We start from the raw sequence: 22,906 nt of genomic DNA on the forward strand, positions 1-22,906 counted from the left end.
TATACATTATTTCACGTTCTTTTCCCAAACTATAGGGCGACATATAATTTCGTTATCATATCACGGGTTTTAAAACCTGATAAGGCAATCAAAACCTGTATTTTGATTTTTACTAAATGTTTTATGAGTATTACACTACAGGAAATCGTTGCAGAGATTTAAAAATATGCCTATGGTTTCATCGAAAGTGACCTGCAGTAAACATTCTTACACATGTCTAATGTAAACAGTAAAAACACTTATAAAGCAGAACCGGTCATTTTCTGTTTCTTACTGCATACTATGCACAGTTTACAATACAGTCACACTTCCTTATGAACTTTCCGTGACCTGGAACTAGTATAACTAACTGTTGACGTCATCAGCCCAGATCCAAAAAAATGGCAGAGTCGGAAGAGGAGGTGGACGTTTTGGTTCAGAGAGTTGTTAAAGATATAAACAACGCGTTTAAAAAAAATCCAAACATGTAAGTATCTCTCCAAATAGCGGAAGATAAAAAGATAACAAATATATGCAGAAAGTAGCAACTGGCAGTCACTGTAAGCATGTTTGCGGAAACTGGAATGCACAATGACTTTAAAATGTTATAGTATGTATTAAAAGAAAGTTTGGCTACTTTTAAAAATTTTTATAATCATTTTCATTTGTGTAATATTGAACTTTATTCATGCTCAGTTCAAAAGATGTCGAACTGGAGGTTACGGTAGATTTTATTTTGAGACTGTAGGAGCTTCACACATTTGAGAAAAGAGGTTGCAGCGTCCCAGGAGCTTAAAGCATTTAATAATTGAGTTACTAAATTTAGGTACCCAGAATTTTCTAATGCGGTTAATGTTCGTTTTAAGATTATTGTTAGGAGTTCGATTATGTGAGCCGGTATTTAGATATTTGTGTTTTGTTAATGCATATAGCACAATATATGGTTACATATTTTGTATGCACATGTTTTGTACGGCGGTACGCATTTAATATAATTCTGCCGGGCAATGTCAGATTTTTATTGAAGTCCGCCGTGCACCTGTGCGTGTAACCCAATCTGACTGTATACCCAGCTGTGTGACTTGAATAAATTCGACAACACATAGACCTTGCGGTGAACGTCGTAGTGGCGAGGTCTCGGTTGCTTCTGTTTATTTTCAAGAGCAAGCTTCACCTCACGATTAAAAAATACTTGTTTAATAGATTTTTCTCCTCCGTCCTTTACGTCGCTACGTCCTCAGCAGTTGCCACAGTCGTTGTGTGTGGTACTGCGTGCATTTGAATTGTTTTGACTGCTGCACCCATTCTTGTCGTTAAACTATTCTGAAAACTACAGGAATGAAACTGAACGGAAGAAAGTTATTTAATGACATTGTCTCCTGAAGAAGTATGCGAGCAGACTTTAATAATAACTACCTCGGTGATATTCTTGTTAATGGGTCGCTTATAGTATTAGGATAAAACACTAATCAAGACGGAATGAACTTGTGACAGTGTTGTAATTGGCTTTTAACACACTACACTCTATTCCGTGAAAATTAATCTTGTATTAATATACGTTGTTAGTATATAATCATGTAAAACTGCTGAAATACTCAAATATAATTCCATATTTCCGTTGAATAATGTTTAAGATTTGAAATAGTTCTTATTCAATGCTTTTGATTTTAGATCAGGAGCTTTTTTCATAAATAAACTCCTATTTTGACCCCAGTCTGTAGTATCGACTTATTTGTTGCATGTGATGGGGGGCAAAAGGAAAATGAGATGAGATTGATGGTAAAGCATTTATGGCCACCAGTGCCAAAATGTTGTGTTCTATCAAACCAAGTCGGGTGTAACCCTGCCTGTTCTAAAACAATGATGAGTATTAGCGATCTGTTGTAATTAGACTCACACACTAAGTTGTAAGCAGTTCAGGTTTTTTTTCCTTGGGCATTGTAAACCTGCTGGGACTCATTCCTGGAGATTTGTGCTGGAAGTGATTGAGGTGGATTGTAATTGTAACAGACAAGTTTGAATTTAAGCATGGTTTGCCATAATTGAATGGAAGGAAGTTTTTTTTAATGACATTTCTTGTAAAACGTATGTGTGCAGACTTTTTAAGAATACCTCTATGATGTTTAATTTATATATGAAGGTTGCATTAAAATGCCTTCAGTACAGTTTTGACAGCTTCTCAGAAATAATGTAGTATTTTCACTGATTGCAATGAACAAACTGCTTAGCAGAATGAGTTAAGGTAAGTTCTGTTAAGGTACTTCTATATATTCCTATTACAAGTATATCACAGCACAATATTTTTTGGACACTTGCAACTGACTGTACCAATGTACAGTTATATACAGTATATTAAGTAGTTCACGTAGCTTGCTGCGTCAACATGCGTAGGTTGCAAAAGAACAGGTAAAGGTTTATTCAATGCCGTAAGGAAAAGAAAAGAGACGCAATGTTTATATCATATATTATGTATAATCAGTTAAAAATATTCTTATATACTTTATATATATAACTCATTCGTACCACCATTACTTCTACTGGAGAGAGTTTTTTTTGCTCATTTTGTATTTTCACTTCATGATTTCTCTTAAAATATAGGAAATGGTCTGTTGACATTTAAGTGCACACTGCTGTTTGTGAACTCAAACCCCAAAATGTATACAGTTGTTTCACGTTTTCAGCCAGAGTAAACTTACGTCTGCGTGTCCTGTGGTCTTGTAGAGTGAAGTTGGGTGTCGATCTTGTGAGAGAGTAAGATTTTGAAAGTTGAAGGGTTAAAAGATTAGGCTACTGCGCAGATATCTAATCATTTTAGAAAATCCCATTTGCTTTCTGTAACCGATATTGTTACAAACAGGATATAAAAAATGTAAAAGTCAAAATAATATTGTTGCATTGCAGTATATATTTTTTTAAAGGACATGCTGTTTCATCACAGTTCATGTGACGTATTATTATTATTATTGACCTTTATTTTTTTTCAGTGATGAGATTGGCTTAATCCCTTGTCCTGAGGCCAGGTATAACAGAAGCCCCATAGTTCTGGTGGAGAATAAGCTGGGTGTAGAAAGCTGGTGTGTCAAGTTTCTGTTGCCATATGTCCACAATAAACTGCTGCTCTACAGACAGAGAAAGCAATGGATGGACAGAGACGGTAAGCAATTTCTTTATTAAAAATACATTCGCCTGTGGTCACTTTTCCACATCCTAATCTGAGCACATGTAACACCGCTATGGTGACTGTAAACTGTTAAACCTGTGATGTACTGAGAAACGACACATTCCTATTGTAATATCTAGATGAGAATACCTTTTAAACCAGCACATGATTACATTCTATGATTACATTCTATATGTACGTCTTTTTACAGCTGACTGGAAGTTAAGTTGGCGTTACAAACTCTGTAAGGTTGTTAGCCATATGTTAGCCTAATTCCCAATGTGCTTGGAAACGAGGGGTGAGGGGGCCTTTGGAATGAACACTGGAACACGTGCTGCTAGGCCGTACCCCATCCTCCAGTATAATCGGCAATGAGCAAGTTGCTTCTAAGCAGTGCATGTGCTTTGGGGGGGGAAAAAAACACATTGAACTGTTCTGATAACGCTGATTAAACCTGTCACATATGGGGATGATTCCTGATTACTATTTTAGACTGTGAGCAAAGTCATTCACTCCGCCAGTATTGCACATTGACCAAGGGAGAGGGTTCTTTGTATGTTATAAAGGCTGTGAGTAACAACAGTAACGGACAAGGGGACTGCAGGAATACTGCCTGAGAATGTTAATGTGCTTCTACTAGCATGGAGGAGATGGATGCCCTCAGAAAGAAGGAGCTAATAAAGACGCCACACAAAAGGCGGACTGTCTGCCAGTGCCAGCCTTAGTATTGATCCATCGTGGGTCAGATCATTCTTGGATACTGCTTACCTCCCCGAGCTTCCTACCTGGGATTGCAGCCAGTAATTGGTTATGCATTGTAACACACAATCTGTCTTCAAGCTGGCTTTGCCAGGTTGACAGTTTTAGTCCTGGTAAATCACATTCTTGGTTTGTTTGGCTTTCGGTGCAATGGCAAAGCTCCATTATTTTCTAAAGAGTAAGAGTTCTTTCTGTGGTACGGTATACTTCTGTAATGTAATGACCATGTACAGTAAGTAGTACAGAAAGTCATTTTTCTTGTCTCTTTCATTTTTTCTCAGTCTTGTCCTACTGCTCACTTTGTTTCACAGAGTTATCATTGTTCTTTAATTCACTGTTTTTTGTAGTTGTGTTTCAAGACACTAGATGTTTGGTATACAGAGCACTGTTTGGAATTAACATTTATTTTCATCCCATAAAAGTAGGAAGTAATAACTTCTACTTAATTCTATTTACACACCTGTATAAATATGCATGCATATTATTCCCTCTGGGGATAATTTAATGCTTCTTGGTGTTTAATGTGGGGATAATATTTTTAACAGAAGCTCTAAAATTGCCAACAAGGACAAAACGTCCTATATCATTGCTGTTCTAATTGAGTATATACTGTTATAGATGTATTATTGCATCTACTCAGAAATTAGAAAAAGAAAGCAGAATAATTTCCTGTAACTTACAAACTGGGAGAGATGAAGTGTTAGTTGCCTTGGTAGTAATGATGATGCTTGTACAGACATAGGTGTATTGCAGATGTATAGTAATGACCTGGGTAGTGTATAGTGTTCCCATATCCTGAAATGTTGAAGAAGGTATGGGAAAATTGAGAAATAATTAAAATAACCCTCTATTAGAATGTCTCTTTGAAAAAGTGATAAGTTCTACAATCATAAAATGCCTGGAAGCTTTACTTTTTTTATTTTTTTGGAAGTTTATTTTAAATTCATCGTATGTCTTTCATGTCCTGGTACTGGAACTCGTTTGTCATCACCATGCCTATAATTATTTTTATTATGAAGTGCTGTAGAAAAACAGACTTCAGAGGGTCAGAGCTGTTCAAACAGTATATATTTGGCAGGTAGCTATCTGTTCTGTTCACAGATCTAAAAGTACTTACATTTATAAAAGTACTAAATTTATCAGATAGATAAATAGATTTGGAGGTTTTCTTATACTTTGCACAAAATAATTTGCATATAGAAGTAATAGTTTCAGTATTCATTAATGATCTTGCTTCATAATAGCTTTTTAATTCATGGGCTTAGGAGTGTTACTGAAGCAGCACTGCCTAACTTAATCAAACTGTACTAGATAAATGATGTATACCAAAGACATTATTCTGTTTATTCCAAAATAGTCAAACAACTAAGGTTTAAGGTTTCTCAAAAATGTTAAGGCTTATTTTAACATTGATAGATTATTGTATTTGTGCTGGATTTGAATAAGGAGAAAAGTAGTTTCATGATCAATAATAAGCTTACAGAGAAGTTTATAAAGTACAGGAACAAACCCTTATTTCAAGAAATACAGTAAGTTGTAATGAGGGAGTCACACTTTAAAAAAATAAAATCTTTGTTACCTGAACACTACTCAGGTTGGCTGTCTCTTAGAAAGCTGTTGTAGAAAGGAATTGTATCCTTTTTTACAATGAATGTACAAGAAATAAGATGACACCGGTAGTTTTTTTTTTTCTTGAACCATTCATACAGCTCAAAACTGGCGTGTTTGTGGGTTACTGTCAGTTTAAATATTTAACACAGTTGAATGTAACCTCAAGCTCTTGCATTTTCATGTGAACTGCTGTTTGCCAGGTTTAAATGGAAATCCCTGTGTAATATAAGCAACCTGCAGTAAAGCACTTTGTGTTTCCTTAGTTTTTTTTGTCTCATCTGTTCCTCTTCAATTTCGGCTTATAACTTTGCAGTTTGGTGTAGTAGATGCTTGCATTGCATTTTGTAGACATGTGTAATGTACTCCAGCTCTAAATAAAACAGATTAATTTAATGGTGCAAAAACCCATATGATCAATACAGCAGTAAGGCACCACGTGACCTATTATAGCAAAATTTCACGCAGTATATGCTGCCTTACAACCAGAAAGAGCCACAGGTCCCCTAAGTGGGAGTGTCAATCAGGAACCATGTCCACATTATACAAAAAGATACAGTTTTATTACAACAGTTCATCCAATATAGAAAGAGTGGTTGAGCAACGGAGGCACAGCGAACACCAGTGTAACTCCTTTGCTTACCTTGCTACTTGCTCTAGTAGTATTGCAAACACTTGTCTACTATACTGTGATCCCTGTAGATAAATAATCTAACCTAAGCGATACCAGTTCACACACAATCTTAATATCACACATCTTGGTAAATATTATAGAGCACTACAATCTTGACAGCTGTGAACAATCTGAATGGATCTGTCTTATCCGTGAAATGACATCTTATGAGTTTAGAGTAACATAAGTGGTGATTGTGTAATAATGGTGTCTGTCACGGCTGAGCCACCATCTTCCCACACTCTACGAACAACATGTTCACACCCAAAAAGAGTAATTATATAACCCTGGGGACACCGACTCTATCCCTGGCCCAAGCTAGTTGGGACTGGGACATGCCCGCATGCCACCGATAGGGTCTGAATCCAGCTATACAGCGATTATGCTGCGCCAGCAAACCATTAGCTACACCCCACTAGCCCATTAATCCAATTCTAGATGAAACTCATCCTAAACAATTAACATTATTCCTGAAACAAAGATGTCCACCACATCCACATGCTGGTGTGAGAGTAAAATCCTAAACCACAGCCCTCTTGCTATCCCTGACCTCCAGCCTCTCCCTCAAACAGGGCATGACTGTCCACTCAGAATCACTACTGGGCAGCCACACTCCTGAACTAAATTAACACTGCAAGAAAACGCTTTCAGCTCCTTTACATATAGTTAACTATCTCTTATAACTGTGATCTGAGTAATACAGTATATCATAAAGCACAATTGTTCCTGATTACTGTTTTTATCCTGCACTCTGATCTGAATTATCATTGTTAATAAATGGACTACTGTCCATGACCGTCATTATATTACACACAGCTGTGTATTTAGGAAATATGTTTAGTGTACGCCCACGCTGTCAAGATTAAATGCATTATCTACTATATCCTAACTGAAACGAGACTGTGACTTTTCTATTTCATTTTGACAAAAATGTATTAGAACTTCAGTATCGATCTAGTGAGATCTGCTGGTCTCTTCCAAGACTTCAGTCATGCTTTTGAGTATGCAAAGTTAATGCTGAAACAGCAGAATTAAATTCATGGTCCAGCCTGGAAATGGGATATCAGCATATGTTAATGCTACTAGTCAGAAATGTTGATCCTTTCCATTAACTGGGCAAGACTCTGTTTTTCCACTTCTCCTGCCTAAAACAGTTTGTGTAGTGGTTACCAGTAGATGGCTTGGGGCCTGTTGTGCTTTATGGCCTGAAAATACTCACAGATAGCTCATGCAGTGTGTAAAGTGGGTATTTTTTAACACTTTTAATGCTATAGTAATGTGATAAAAATGTATAACTTACAGCTTGTATGTTCTATAAAATACGGAGCATTTAAATTATTTTTTATGGCATTCTAATTAAAAAGGAAACTGGTGATCCATAGGGATTTCAGCCAAGTTCTATAACCTAGATTTCCATTCTTTCCTAAAAAAAGCCTATAATTCTAATATGATGATAGCCTCTACTTGTTTGTGTGCATTTGATATTGAAATATGTAGTATAGTCTGAATGAAGTTTGCATTATTATTTTCTGTTTAGAAAGCAAATATGCTACCCTGAACAGCTGTTGGGGAAGATGGTTGTGGTCCTCCCAAGATTGTTTGATGTTTCTCTGAGTTAAATGAAAAGCATTCATAGTTAGCTTTGCAAAGCTGTTTGTAAAAAGCTGCATCACTTTATCTTTGTGTAAAGCATACTACTTAAGCAGATGGGATAAAACTGAGAATCCATTTGGACAATCTCCAGCATTTATGATCCACTGTGACAGGTGTCTAATTGAGAACTTTGCTCTTAATACTCTGAACATCTGTCATAATTCCTGTAGCCTTTGTCTGTCACTTGATATTTCTCTCTTGCAGCTCTGATAGATATCACTTGCACACTGCTGCTGTTGAATCCAGACTTCACCACTGCCTGGAATGTCAGGTATGGCACACTGAGTAGCACAGTATGCTAGTGCTTGTTTCACTGTGCACATCCTGCATCTTTTTTTCACTGCCCCATCGTCTGTCACCTTAGAACAAATTGATTTCTCACCCTCTTTCACTCCCCCCATTAAGGACAGCAAAGGATTTTTATATTTATAAAGGAGGCTCGTGATAATGCTAAAAATGGCTTTTTCATGGTAAAATAATGAATAAAGGGTTGGTTTCTTTGGTACAGCCTTTTGTACTTTTGAACAGTATTACAGTATAGATTTTGAAATCACCTCATTACTGAGAGGAGTGATTGGGCACAGAAAGTTTTAACATGTTGAATGTCAAAATAAACAACCTGGTGAAAATATACAGTGAAAGACACGGAAAGAAGCTAAAATGACCTGCTCACCAAAAAACAGTGCCCTTGTGCTGTACGTTTGTTGGAATCTGAATTAAGTACACTGTCCCTTGCAGTCTGGTGTTGACAGCCACCAGTTTCAAACCTAGTGAGATGCTTCAATAAAACACAGTGCAATACTCAGGGCCTGATGGTTTCTTACTAGTTGTGCTCAAGGAAGTGAGAGATTCAGGAACCCTTTATGCAACTCTTCTAACTTAATACTGGGATAGTCCTCAGTGACTGGAGAATCCCAGCGTACAGTAGTACCCATCTATATGAAAACTGAACCAAGTCATTAAAGACCAATAAGTCTGACTTTTGTCACATGTAAGACGATGGAAACAACTATAAGAACTGAAGAATTACTAGATACAGTATATCACCAGTATGGAATTATTTACCTAAGAAAGTCATTTTAGTTATTTGAACATCAACAAGAGTATTGGATGCAGGGCACGCAATGTGGTGTATTGAGATTTTCAGAAGGCTTTTAATAAAGTTCCCCATAAAAGTTTTTAATTCTCAAATTGCAAGCAGTAGGCATTTGGAGAAAGGTGAGTGTTTGGATTTAGTTGGTCATTAAATAGAAACCAGAGGGTACAGGTGAATACACAAATTATACAGCAAGGCGTCATTTACAAATAGTGTACAATATTGGTTACCATGTTATAGAAAAGATGTTGCTGCTCTGAAATCCATCCAGAGAAGAGCAGCCAAATTCCTATCGGGTGATAAAGGGAATGTCCTGCAGTGACAGGTTGAAGGAACTGAACCCTTTTCCGTGTTTACTAGAAAAGAACAGGATGGGAAAATGCATTTAAAACTGAGAAAAACCTATTTACCCAAAATGTTGTGGGAATGTGGGATAAGCTACCCAGAAATGTTGTGAGGCCAACAGCCTGGTTTCTTTCTCAAAGTGCCTGGATCAATCACCTACTCGCAAATTGGCTAGAATGGCCGAATGGCCTCCTCTCATTTGTAACTGTTCTGATGTTATCAATAACAGACCCCAAACTGGTAAAAGTTTGATGGTCTATGCCGGAGTGTCTGGTATCTGTAGAACTACACTTGTGGTGATTGGTGATAAACCGACTGCACAATGCTAAGGTTTTGTTGTGAGGTGAAGTTTGACATTTATGCCTTGGGTACTTGTACATAAGTCTTGAATCTCTTTGAGCATCTGTGGGGTGAGCTGAGATGGCATGAGGCACGTAAGACATGCAGTAAACACTTGCATGCTCATCCAGGCTCAAACAGAGAATTGGGACAGAGTTGCACAAGATAGCATGCTTTGCAGATGTGTAATTTCCAGTAGTGATGACGCATGCTAAAAACTGTGACTTTAAAAACTTCAAATTTACCTGTCTCTGACACTATTAGTTTTAGCTTACATGTGATGTTTACTAAGGCATTGAGTCTTTATAAAGACATGAATATGCAGAGGAAATATCTGCATTACATGTGATGTGTAATAAGACATTGAGTCTTTATAAAGAAGTATACACATGCAGAGGAAATTTCAAGGTGGTGAATATCTGACAAACAATGTTACAAATGTAGCATTATTAAAATTATATGTAGAGGTTCCTTTGCTGCTTTCAAATTGTGCATTGTGGTTGCTATAGTGCAGCTTGTTCATTCATTGCTTTAAGGAATTCATGACAAATACATTTGAATGCATTATGTTAAAAAAAATGATACACTATATTTAATAATTTTGTTAAATGTTTGAATCTTGAAAAGAGTTCAATTTATTTTGTTTTCAAGGAAAGAACTCATACAGTGTGGGACATTAAATCCAGAAAAAGATTTGTATTTGGGTAAACTTGCACTGACGAAGTTTCCTAAAAGCCCTGAAACATGGATTCACAGGTATGTCAATCATTACGCATATGAACCTTGGAAGGACAATTTAAACCATTGCATGGACAGTGATGTGTTTCTGATTGTTTCTTTTTCAGATTTTCTAAATTGTGCTTTGTAGTCAATTATGCATTATACAAATGTACATGTGCCATATGTAGAAAGAAAGGTTTTGCCAAATACTTGGAGATGGTCATATGGATACATCTCGGCAGAACTCGTAGTGTATATAAGCAAATCTAGTGGTGGTATATGCTGCAATGCATAGTTTCATATTCCAAAGTTGTTTTGAATAACTTAATTGTGGAGATGAGCATTGACAGTTTATAGCAGCTCATGTTTCAGTACTGGCTCTGATCCCCGACCTGATCTATAACCGTAGCGAACAGGTTGTCAGTGCACAGAGCCCTCCCTTCTGCTTCTCGACGCATCCTGTAATGCTGCATGATTCCAAGACTGTGAAATCAAGAGGGGAGATCAAGAAGGAAATTGCTACTTCTCTCTGTAAACCTTCACTGCCACTGCTGCAGGTGGGATGAATGATGCAGAGATCACGGATCTGAATGTGAGCCAACATCTATTTTCAAAAATGAAAACAAAACAGAAACATATAATACTGCAGTAATACCAGTGCAATTGAATGAAGGACGATTTCTTTAGGCTTTAACAATAAGGCTGAACAGCAGCTAGTCTCATGCTAGACATGTAGATTGGCAGTCTTTGACAGCAGTGGTGCTGAAACAGCAAGGCTGAACTGATTTCACTTGGCTTTCCAACACCCAGACCTGAGCCGGTAAATGCGAAACGGTACACAAGAACATGGGATTGCAAATTAAACAAGGTTTTCACTCACGTATGAATGTCAAGCTTTGTCTGAACAGTGTCCATGAAGATTTAAATACAAATTTGCTGCAGGCTCACAGAGGGAGATTGTGACACTTTAGAAGTTAAGCTTCGGGTGCAGCTGTTGCTGTTTTCCTTGTTGATAATCTTATAGAATTTGTATATTAGCGTACATAATCTGTCACTGATTTCCTCTTGACCACTACACAAGGCCACTCTGCTTATTCGTGAATGTTTTCTCAGTTCCTTTATTCATTACTCATCATGTGTTCTAAGAAAAATATCACGAACATCGTATAGCCCGCACCTCCATGTCACCAGTAGTGATTGGCATTGCTTTTCTTTCTCTAAGACGTATACTCAGATATGATAGATCAGTTCTTTTTATACAGTTGGCACTGAAATGTTTTGAGAGCAGTGTTCTAGTAGAATAATGACCTTTGTTGAACTTGTTTTTAATACACTCTATTTTCATCTACGTTTTTAATTTTAAAAGTCATTTCAATTGACTGTAGCACAGAAGAAAACATGATGAGTTTGCAAACCTTGTATGACAGAAATGATTACCTGCTTTGATTTCTTTGTGTGCTGCCACGCTCTCTGTCCTTCTGGGGAAATGTAATACTTGATTACTTCAGATATTGTGTAATTTGGGGATAAACACTGTAAAGAAAGCCTTGACCAAGTTATTCTAGTCCTTTTGGCCAGCTCAGGTCTGTAAAATTAATTATGGTTTCTTGAAGCCATTTTCTCTTCTCCTGCTGTAGCATTTTTTTGTTTTGTAGCAAGTTTTTTTTTTTTACTGTTACCATGTACTAAATGGTAACTAAATAGACAGCGGACATCCAATTTGAATGGAGAAATGGACATGCTTGTCACAGAAAGGAGAAAAATGCTAACAGCTGATAGTGTTTGAATATACTGTATATGGATTAATTAGAACCTGCCATTTAAAAGGGGGCTTCTGGGTGACTGAGGTCACTAACAGGCTGTAATGGGGATTCTCCAGGTACAGTGGGATTCATCAGTGTTTCTCAGTGACCCCGCGACCCCTGTGGCTTCTTGGGGCTTGCAGACAGGGGGTGCCGTTGGTGAGGAACACGCCTCTTTTAATTGGCGCCAAACCTCTGATGCACATTTGTGTTGCCTGTGATGTATTAACCGATCAGTGGCTCAAGGAATGTGGGTTGGAGTCTGCCTACACTTCTTCATGCTTCCCTGTGTGTGGTTGCCGAGAAGTGTTTTTTTAACTTGTGTGACCATAGGCTGTTTAGATTCAAAAAGCTGCTTTCAGAAGTGGAAAATAAGTTTCTTAATGAACAAACAATTTTGCCTTTCCTCATTTTACTTTAGCTCACTCAAACAAATACCCGCTTTAAGAACATTTTAAGCTTTTAGCAAATTGTTGCCTATTCATTTTGATATTAGAAATCCACTTACTACATCAGTAAATCCTTCAAGTTTCAGTTTTATACAGAAGACTTATTAAAGGCTTAACAAAGCCTTAGCAGATTTATTGTCTGCTTTCATAATACAAAGCAAGCATTTTTTTTGGAGGAAGCTCCCTTTCTTTAAAGATAATTAAGTTTACATGTGGTTAACTCCCATATAGCACAAAATGGAAGACATTAATGCACAAAAAGCATCAGCATGGATTTGTTTTGAAAAAATGTGTTTCTGCAGCCATCGCTAATTAGGTTAGACACAAGATTCCTTAATGCACTGTTTTAAATCACACTAAAAAGGTTTGTCAGTATTGTTTCTTAGAACATACAGTATATAATATTCTGTATTCCTGGCAACATTGACTTGAATTTCTAGTCTTTACCAAAAGGTACTGCAACGTTGTTCGGCAAAATGTTCGGCAACGTTGAAGAAAATTCTGAGATCTTGTCTGTGCTCTTTCATTTCATCATCATCTGTAGCAAGACTACTTTTAAGATTTTGCGTTCTTCTTCAGATGTCTGTAAGACTTCAAGGCTCTGTCCTCCCTAATAACCAATCAGCTGATCATAAGCGAGTAGCCAAGACATTTTTCCTTCCTCTGAAACGAAAACGATTCTCAGGAAATCCGTTCGCAAGACCTTTAAAGTGGAGCCAGCGGTAATGGCGAAGTGAGGTGACGGCCAAGGGTTTTGTAGGAGGGGGGTTCATGGTCAAGGCCGCTCCTGTCCAGCGGTCTGAAGTGCTTGTGTCGTGGCAGGAGGTGGGTGCTACAGCGGGTGCTGGAGGAGTGCTGCCCCCGCGGGACGGGGGGCAAGGAGCAGGGCGGGCCGGACAGCCAGGCCCGGTCCGACAGGCTGCAGAGGGTCCTCCAGGAGGAGATGAAGGTGTGCTCCGAGGCCGCTGGCAGGTACCCCAGCAACTACAATGCCTGGTCACATCGTATCTGGGTACTGCAGAACCTGGCAAAGGGAAACGTCAAGGTAATTGCTCTGTATGCAGAAGTGTTTCTTCGACATCCCTCGTCTAAGTTTGTTCCACCTTGTGCAGTCTGTCTGTGCAGTGTTTTTCTCCCATAGCTCGCTGCCAAGAATGTCAAGCAATGCTCCAATACTAAATTTGTGTAGTTTTCAGATGCACGGAAGAGATTTTTCATACTCTAGATTTCATGAGCAATCTGATTTGTAAATGTTCCATTTAAAATGCATTCGAGATTGTGTGTCCCTTAAGTTGTTCAGTCCAGCCATCCCTCCCCTCATTATGGTGAGGGTCACAACAGCTGAGCACTTAGAATTGTGTTCTTGTAATCAGATTGTAGCTTTAAATGCATGAACAGCTTTTTTACTATTACGATGTAGTATTTAATATTTTTGGTACAGAATTAAATGCCTTCAGTAAATCAAGTAAAAAAAATCATAATTGCACAGTATATCTGTGTATTTCTAAGTTTAATTGTAATTAGGTTATTTTCTGTTCTAAATATATTCAGTGAGTGCTTTGCCTGTGTGATGAAACTAACTAATCCATCAGAAACTTTCCCCTTGAATGTCACTGTAATGTGAACTAAAATGCAAAGGGATTTTCTCTTTTAATTGAAGCAAAGACTAATTTTGGCTGAGAAAGTATTTCCTGTGAAAAGCAAATTGACATCTAGATGAAATGCTCAGTGGGTATTCCATCTTATTGATCTCTTGGAAAGACTAAAATGTTACTGGACCATGATTTGTTTCAACAAATAATTCACCTCCCTTACTGTGAGTATCAATAAAACGTCAGTACTTATCAGAAGGTAGTATAATATATTTTAACCTGCTAAGTAGTAGTTAGGAATGTTACCACCTTTTATCCTGTTCTTACAAGCTAAGCAGAACTGGGCTTGGTGAATGATGGGAGAACTCTTAAGGAAAATTAGGTCATGTTGTAAGTGGTGTTGGTGGACCAGTAGGTTTTCCTCTCTAATGTCTCGCTGACCAGTAGGGGTCTGAACCCTTTGGGCTTGCATTGTCTAGCCTACCTAAATCCCCTAGTTCTCCTCATCTGCTGTGTAGTGGGAGTGGGGCTGAGGCCACGTAACAAATCCCACATTTCGTGTAGCTTGGTGGCCGCACTTTAGCAGTGGATGAAGTAGGTCTTTCTAAACGTGAAATGCTGTGTTAAAAAATGTGCTATTCAACTAAACAGCAATAATATAAATATATTTTCAGTAGCTATAAATTAACTGATTTCTATTGTTTTGGTTAAATGTATTGTTTTTTATTATGCATTATGTGGGTCATTTAAATTACAAAATACATCTTCAGGTTTGTGTGGTAATACAATAATGTACAGCATTTATTTAAGCTTCTGTTCTAAGTAGACTTTGAAATATCACTTAATACACACATACACGCTTATACTAGGGATTTCAAATTAAAAAAAAACATAACATCTGTAATGGTTTAAAATAAGGAGTTTACCCTCATGTAGAATTCAGGAAGATAGTGTCATTTCCATTGACAGCATCATTCTGCAGAAGAAATCTGTTACCTGTTACAATTTAGATGCTAAATTTAATAGAATATAAGTCATTTGGTGTGTTTTTGAAGGAAGGAGGCATGTATATTACAAGGATTCACTTAAAACCCAAAGTCAAGTGCATCATTGCTTGGGGAGGCACATTAAATTATGGCCATGTTCATATTTTATATGAAGAGTTCAGGCATAGTGACAAGGAATATAGTATTTTTTTTTCTAAAGCCAGTGGAGCTGAAATGGATCACAGGGATCAGTGCACCAGAGGCCATAAATGCTTTTTCTCTTCTGTTTTTTAACAACATCTCTAGAATTAATAGCCACCAGCCATCTCCAATAAAGCCTTTTAGGCTTATTGAATCCCAAAAGATAAAATCAAGACTAGTGAGGCACTTTGTGTTATTCCTTGTTTTGCTTCTAAATTCCCTAAAGTTATGTTCTATAAAATGTGTATGATCTTTAACCTTCTCTGGAGAGTAGTATCCTTTAAAATAGCATCAGTTCTTGAGATTACCGTGTGCCATCACAGACATCCATTGTCTTCTTAAACAACATCATTAGGAGTAGTGTTTCTTTTATTTCACCAGTTACCTCAGTTACCAGTACGTTATTTGAACCATTTCTAGAGATTTTGAGAATTGAAGGCTTCCATTTGGGATTACACTGTATGCTCAGTTGCTGCCTTTCAGTTTCTTTTAGTGTTAGCTTGGAAATGGATTGTTCTGTCATTTACAAAATGTAATTAGCTGCATAGCAACTGCCTTAACACATCTAATATTAAGAAGATTTAAGTTGTACATTTAGAAAAAGAAAAGTCATGTTTATATCATGTGTACTGCAACAGTAATTAAGGTGAATGTCAATTACTACATATTTGTTCATGTATAGTACTAAACCACTACATTGATTTAATTTGAAAAAGAAGAATACTATTCCACTCAGACCACAGAGACACAGGTTTGTAAAGAGCAGAAGTTATATGTGAATGCAACATTTCCAGTATTTATCAAGGTAGTCCAGCAAAGCTGCATGAGAATCTCTCTAGCCTTTATTATAACTCTTTGTCTCTCACTTTGTAAGGTAGTGGGGAGTCAAAGAAGAAAAGAGAAACTGCAGTGAGCTGGGAGGGATGCTGATTCAATTGAAGTGCCTTGTTTCTGTCCCACAGATCCTCCACGATGAGCTGTCCTCTGTGAAGTACTGGGTGTCTATGCACGTGTCAGACCACAGTGGATTCCACTATCGGCAGTTCCTCCTCAAGTCTCTGCTGGGAGACGCCAACTGTTTTTTAGACAAAGTGGCGCCGGGGTTGCCGTGCTCCCCTGATGAACACTGTGCTCATCTGTCTAAAGGAGAGGGGGCATCAGCAGAGATCCAGAGGACAACAGTGCTGGACCTGTTTGATGAAGAAATGGAGCTCTGCACTGATCTAATCGAATCCTACCCTGGCCATGAAACACTGTGGTGTCACAGGTGAGCAGGTATCCTGTTAGTGTAGTGATCCTCATTATGCAGACATAAAAATGAGTATTTGATTGTTCTTTTTATCTCATTTGTACTCTGTTTTAAAATTGCCGTTTCTCATAGTCAGTTTTTAGTATTTAGGACTACAGTAAACCTAGTAAGATACCTCCTGACAGCCCTCACATACTAAGGTGCAGTTGAGTGATGTATTGTACTATACTTGTGTAATATCTAATGAGCCATGGTTTACCTGGTGTAATGGGTAACTTTTAATTATCAGTTTGTAAACTCTCCATAAGTGAGGGGGGAGGCTGGTATAATGTAGTGGGTAAACTGTTGGACTCATAACTGACAGGTTATGGGTTCGAGTGCACACAGCAGACACTGTGATTCTGGTAGGGACTTCACTAATTTCTACAGTTAAGTAGTTGAGAAATTCTGGTTTAAAATGCCACCCACAGATGGTCATTCCTGACTCAATCAGTTCACTAAATTGAATTAAAACTTGCTTGTGTTCCTGGTCTTTCCAAACCAATGGTCCTGCTGGACCAGTTTGGCTATGTGATATTTTATTTGAATTTTCCCTACTCAGTACCCCAACCCCCTCTTTTTTATATCAAAACGCTGTCATTTGCTTTAATGAAGATGTAAGGTTAGCTGTTGGCAGCAGTTCTTCACAAGCAAGCACAATTGTTTTAAAACAAAGAGTCATCTTCACTGTTTTTTTTATCCTTCTGTGACAGACGTCACGTTTTCTTCCTCTGGCATCACTGGAGCAAAGAGCACTGTCCCGGCAGTGGGAAGATCTCGCTCCTTCACAGCAGCGAGGGCACGACGGGCAGCCCCCAGCGCGACGCGACAGGGGGCAGGACCACGCAGGCCATGGATGTGGACGCGGTGCTGGATGCTGGCAAGCAGGGCTACACCCAGGAGACTAAACGCCTGAAAAGGGGCCCGTTGCAGGACTGTGGTGACCTGCTGTCTGAACACAGGTTCATTGTGAAGATCCTCAAAGGCTGCAGGAACACAGAGCAGAGCAGGTTTGCCAATGCCTACAAGAAATGGCTCGATTCTGTTATAGGTCAGTAATTACAGGACAGGGTTGGAAGGCGATAACGCCCAATTCCCCTTCAGAATGAAAATCCATGCCAGGTTTTATTCAAAGCTGCTTCTGGCTTAGTTCAGGACGCCCGAATACCTCAGGTCTCGTGATTCTCAAAAAAACAAAACTTATTCCACAGAACTGACTGTTTTGTATAAAAAAAAACTAAATATTTATTTCCGAATCCAGGACTGCTTCTTTCATTTTGTTCTCGAAAGTCTTCCAGAAAAACAAGGAACTTGTTTTCTTTTTTCAGTAGGTGATAAATTGTTGGATATATAATAATATTCTACACACTGTGTCCTCTCTCGCTGTCCTACCAGGAAGTTTTTAAAAGTCCTTTGGTCAAATATTTTCCTGTGTTTGAAGAGTTAAGTTATTTTATGCTATTTCTCTAGAAGTAGAGGCCTTGAAACTTCTAAGATTTCAGTCTTCAATGCCATGTAATTACAGTCAAAAACAGATAAAGGTTTGGAAACAAAATACCCAACTGGAATTCCTTGATAATGAAGACGGACTTTTGCAGGTTTGCATTAAGGTATTAAGTACTGTACCCCTTTCTGGCAGTGTCTGAACAAGACTACTCAAAAATGGGATTACATTTAATAAAAATTAAGAAAACTTCGTTTTTGTATTTGTTTCCTCTGTTACTATTTCCTAGCTTGTAAATGCTTTTTTTACACCGCTGCAGAGTCAGAAGCCATCTTTATAAGCCACTCCAGTTAGACCACTAAGAAAGTTTTCAAAAGGTTATAAAGTGTTTTAAATTCAGCTTGAGGATGAGCTGTATGTACTATTCAGAAGCCTGTGAAATGTTTTTGTTTTTGATGGCTTAAAATGCTTAATGCTTAAAAATGATAACAGGTTAATTTACCAAGCTACACTTTGAAGGATTTAAAGGATGTTGCCCAGTACAAATCATAGTGAATTCTAAGTGCTATAAGGTACTGCTAATCTGTATCTTTATCATTATTTTTGACATAATGATGTCTGACAATGATAGGTCAAATATTTTCTTTTAATGTAATTCTGTAGCTAAGGCAGTAGCTGAGGGTGATATTAGTAAAACCTAGAAATAAGAGAACCTTAACATAAGCACAGTAGGTTTTGTATTAGTCCTTTGAGTTTTTTAAATATATTTTAAATGCATGGTTTTCCATTTGAAGGGGAATTCTGGAGTCTTAATATTTTCTTTAGCCAACCTGTACGTCATCTTGACATTCTTATTTTATTTAACTTTCCTATTTATTTAACTGTTAACAACAGCGTGTCCTCAAACACTGGTGTTCCTTAAAACATTTATCTGTTTCTTGTTTATTATATGTCTACTAATGTCAAGTTAAGTGTACCACAGTTTCAGGAATGAAGTCTTAATGTATTTGAAACAGAGAAGTGGAAAAAAAGGGAAATGTGACATGGTCTCAATCATATTATTTTGTCTCCATGGTATTTCAACAGATTGTAATAGAAAGGTGGTCAAATATTGAAGGCAGAAGCCCTTTTGATGTGATTGATTTAGGCACACAGTACTGAAATGTGGTTGTGGTCCAGATCTTAGAAGTCAAATAAAATATTTTTACACATTTTAGTATAAATACAGTATACGAACTGGTGGGTTGGATTCGTGTGTGTTACAACAGCCATAACAATACAAAATGTCTCATTTAGTAATTGTTTAAATATTTAGACCACATTTACCTCAGGTCTGCAACTGCAAGTTTAAACTTGAGTAGTGATGAGGAGTTAGGTGAATATTGTTTATAAACACTACTTTGTATGTTTAAAAAATAACTAATTCACTTTATAAAGATTTTTTTTAACTCAAGTTCAGATTATTTTACAGAGATGATGCACAGATGTAGCTCAAAGTTTTTTGTGTTCCAATATGTACAGTTACCTAAAACATTGATGCTGTTCTTTGCAAATATCTTTGATGTTGAGATTTAACTGTTTCAACCATGTCTGAATACTTTAGGTACAGATATTTCTGCTGAATATAAAAGGTATATATATGAACTGTTACATTAACCATGTGTTTTGAGAACTGGGATGTGAGTGTTGCATAAATGAGTCTTCCTATTCATTTCATTTGTTTTCTAAAGATTATCTTTCATTGTCATTTTGTTCAGCTCACACTGCCTGTATTATACTATCAACTTGAGCTTGTTCTGCTATTAGTGCTTTGCAAAGCCTGACCTTTAACTTAAATACATTTAGTAAGTCTATGAAGATGAGCAAAGTACAGCACATTTAACTAAGCATCATGGCTACTATTTGCTAGACATGCTGAGCTATAAAATGTATGCCTGCTACAAACAAGATATCTAGATAAACTAGACTTTGCAGCACTCTTTATGCATCTCCCATTACCTTCAATAATTAATTTCAGGGTCTTTTAACATTGTCTGTTGTGTTAAGATGTTGAAAGTTATCACTTTAACATACAATGAAGAAAACAAGAGCTAAATCTTGTCATAGAAGACAGTGGTGTTCTACTAAAATTGTATTATAATAATGTGATTGTGATGTGATGGTTAACTTTGCACATTAGCACTGCAAAGCTTACATAGCTTAATAAGGTATTGATAACTAATTCTCTGGAGAAACAAAGCAGATGTTCATGCAGTATGTAGCAGTACTGTTGTTATGGTTTTAAATACAGTAGGCTCCATTAAAGAGATGAATCCAAGGTTATTTCTTAGAAGTAAAAGTTTAATTACTTCTTGCATTTCTTTAGTGCTTTAAGCACCTCAGATATAGGACGGACAACACACTGTACAAACACTACGTCCACCACTGAAGTGCCCCCCTGCAAAACACAAGGGGTAGAGCAGGGCAAAATCACTTAACCCTTTGAATTAAGGGAGAAATTCAAGGGCCCATAGTATCAATGCTGAAGATGAAATTGTATCAGGTCACTAGGTTTTAACACTCCTACTCCTACAGTGCCATGTAGCCAGGACCAAGTTTTCGTATCTCCTATAGCACGTGCTGTTGTCATTATACTGGGGCATTGCAAAATGCATTAGGGTTGTTGAAGCTGGTGGTGCTGACCAGACCCAGGCGAGCTGGGAGACTGAAGGAAAGACAAAGATTTAAATTGAGAATGGGAAAATCGCATGTTGGCCATGCATACACTAATGAAATCATTTTTTTGTTCAGTCTGGGACTTTTTGTCTAAACATTAAAGTTGGATAATTTATCCCACCCAGTTTTTTAATGCTTGGTCTGTAAAGGGAGAAACGGAGAGGGAGATGTGCTCCAGTTTTTTTCAGACGTAATCCAAATGTTGCCGAATGTGTTTTTAATACAGCATCTTCTGGACTTGGAGCAGTGTTCTGATGTTTGTAGCAAGCAGCTTATTGAACCAGGGAGACACATTTAGAGCTGTGCAGTGCCCACGGCACATGTGATTTATACTTACATGGTATTGTAAGTGTAGTGGATGCAAATAAGGCCAGCAGGGGCTTCCTTCAAGAAGCAAAGTAGAATTGTGTTTACAGTTTTTCTGAATGATGCTAATATTTTTTCTTGGAACTTTTTCAACTCTGTATTGGTTTTGGCAGGTTAGATAACTATAGCAACAATATGTTGTCTAGTTTTAGCATGGACCTATAAGATGTATTAACATCTAAATTGTAACACTAAACAAATTAAAGTTTTCCCATTACAGATTTTCATACATGGTGTGTATTAAGATAAAATCGCATGCTGCCAGTCTGTATTTGGTAGGTATTCTTAATTTACCAACACCTCACATTGATGATTTTGTTGAAGCTTCCTGTCATCTTTTATAAAAGGAGTATTAAGGTATAATTATTCTGATACAATTTAATTGTCATAATGTTGCTTGCATGTAATTGTTATTCATGAAAGTCATGCCCCCATTCAATCGTAGTAAATGTAATATTTTATCTTCATTAAAATGAAAATAAAATTGCATTATTCCAGGTGTTATGTGACATGTAGGCATTTTAAGATGTTCTATTTGTTTTAATAAGTGCATTGTTTTCAACATATCCCCCTACACAGGTGTTGAAGTTAATCCCTATGTAGGTTAACGCTTGTCGTTTAAAACCAAGTTTACATGTCAATCTGCGGATGTAACATTTTAACTGGCGGTCAAATGAACTTTTATTTTTTTGAAATGCATTAGTCATTCAATAATGGATTTCATAAGTTAGACATAACAAAAAAGCAGGAATACATTTGCACATTAAACCCCTGGTTTAATGGACTAAATAGGGAGGAAAGGGTGTCCGTTATTACTGAATGTCTTTTAAATCACAGAAGGTTTTCAACCAGAAAACACTATTGTGTAAGAAAAAATGTATATACTATATGCTTTTTGGATCTTCTGACTTATTTTCTTCCCCACAAACTTATATTGGATGAAACAGAAAATGCATGGACCTATTTTCTTAACAATTGCAGTCAATACAATCCATGACAATTGTTCTTGTGCCTTTTTTATTATAAATATACAAGCTCTTTAATTCATGTCATAAGTATGCTATATAAAATTTGCTAAAGCATATGGGGAAAAAATCATAAGAAATCAACCTAACCTTATAGGGCACCATTGATTTTCCTGAATTTTAAACCTATATAGTTTTCTTTGTATTATTATTTGTGCATTTCACCATTATTGTGGGCAAAGTTCAGCGTTTCTTGGTTTACAGAAAAATTCCCTTTTAGAAGATAGTCCATAAAATCCAAAGTCTGTGGGGTCCGAGGTAATGTTGAATCCAACATTGTTACAGGTATAATATTTCAAGTCACTTAATTGTAGCACTTCAGCATACATTGTAAGAATAACGTTAGCCGATGAAAAAAGTCATTTTGTGAAGTTGAAATGGGAAGTTTTTAATTGGGGTTATGTAGTGGCAGAAATACTTGAACTACAGAGGACTTTTTGTGGCACTTCACAGACTGCGTGTGCGTCTTGAAAAGGAGAAAAAGGAGTATGAAACAACTAAAATGGCCTTAATTCACTTATTTCCTTCCAGCACATTTTGAAACGTACAAGAATACCAGTGGTGATTTTTAGAAGAGTGATTATTTTTGGAGGGGCTTCCACTTCATAGAACATGAAATATTTTTTAAAAATATTTTAAAACTCCCTTTTTAAAAAATGTGTATTTTTTAATAATATGTTTCCTTAACTGTTCCAAAATACAGGAA

The 22,906-nt window shown here is 37.1% G+C and overlaps 1 protein-coding gene across 1 annotated transcript; it reads left to right on the forward strand.

The window, feature by feature from the left end:
* The first annotated feature begins 374 nt into the window (after positions 1–374).
* ptar1 (protein prenyltransferase alpha subunit repeat containing 1) lies at positions 375–21,672 on the forward strand. Its single transcript, XM_088911852.1, has 7 exons — positions 375–466; positions 2,964–3,133; positions 8,037–8,103; positions 10,264–10,368; positions 13,406–13,628; positions 16,325–16,629; positions 17,364–21,672. Exons 1-7 carry the CDS (start codon positions 381–383, stop codon positions 17,707–17,709), a joined length of 1,302 nt encoding a protein of 433 aa, XP_088767978.1. The 5' UTR covers positions 375–380; the 3' UTR covers positions 17,710–21,672.
* The last annotated feature ends 1,234 nt before the right edge of the window (positions 21,673–22,906 follow it).

The sequence above is a fragment of the Atractosteus spatula genome, chromosome 3, assembly GCF_055471065.1.
Source record: "Atractosteus spatula isolate fAtrSpa1 chromosome 3, fAtrSpa1.hap1, whole genome shotgun sequence".
NCBI classification, from domain to species: Eukaryota; Metazoa; Chordata; class Actinopteri; order Semionotiformes; family Lepisosteidae; genus Atractosteus; species Atractosteus spatula.

Excerpts from the sequence above, each read along its gene's own strand:
- ptar1 (XM_088911852.1), top strand. The coding sequence starts at position 381 with ATGGCAGAGTCGGAAGAGGAGGTGGACGTTTTGGTTCAGAGAGTTGTT. Across the intron at positions 467-2,963 it reads TTTAAAAAAAATCCAAACAT|TGATGAGATTGGCTTAATCC; the intron begins GTAAGTATCTCT and ends ATTTTTTTTCAG. Across the intron at positions 8,104-10,263 it reads ACCACTGCCTGGAATGTCAG|GAAAGAACTCATACAGTGTG; the intron begins GTATGGCACACT and ends TTTGTTTTCAAG.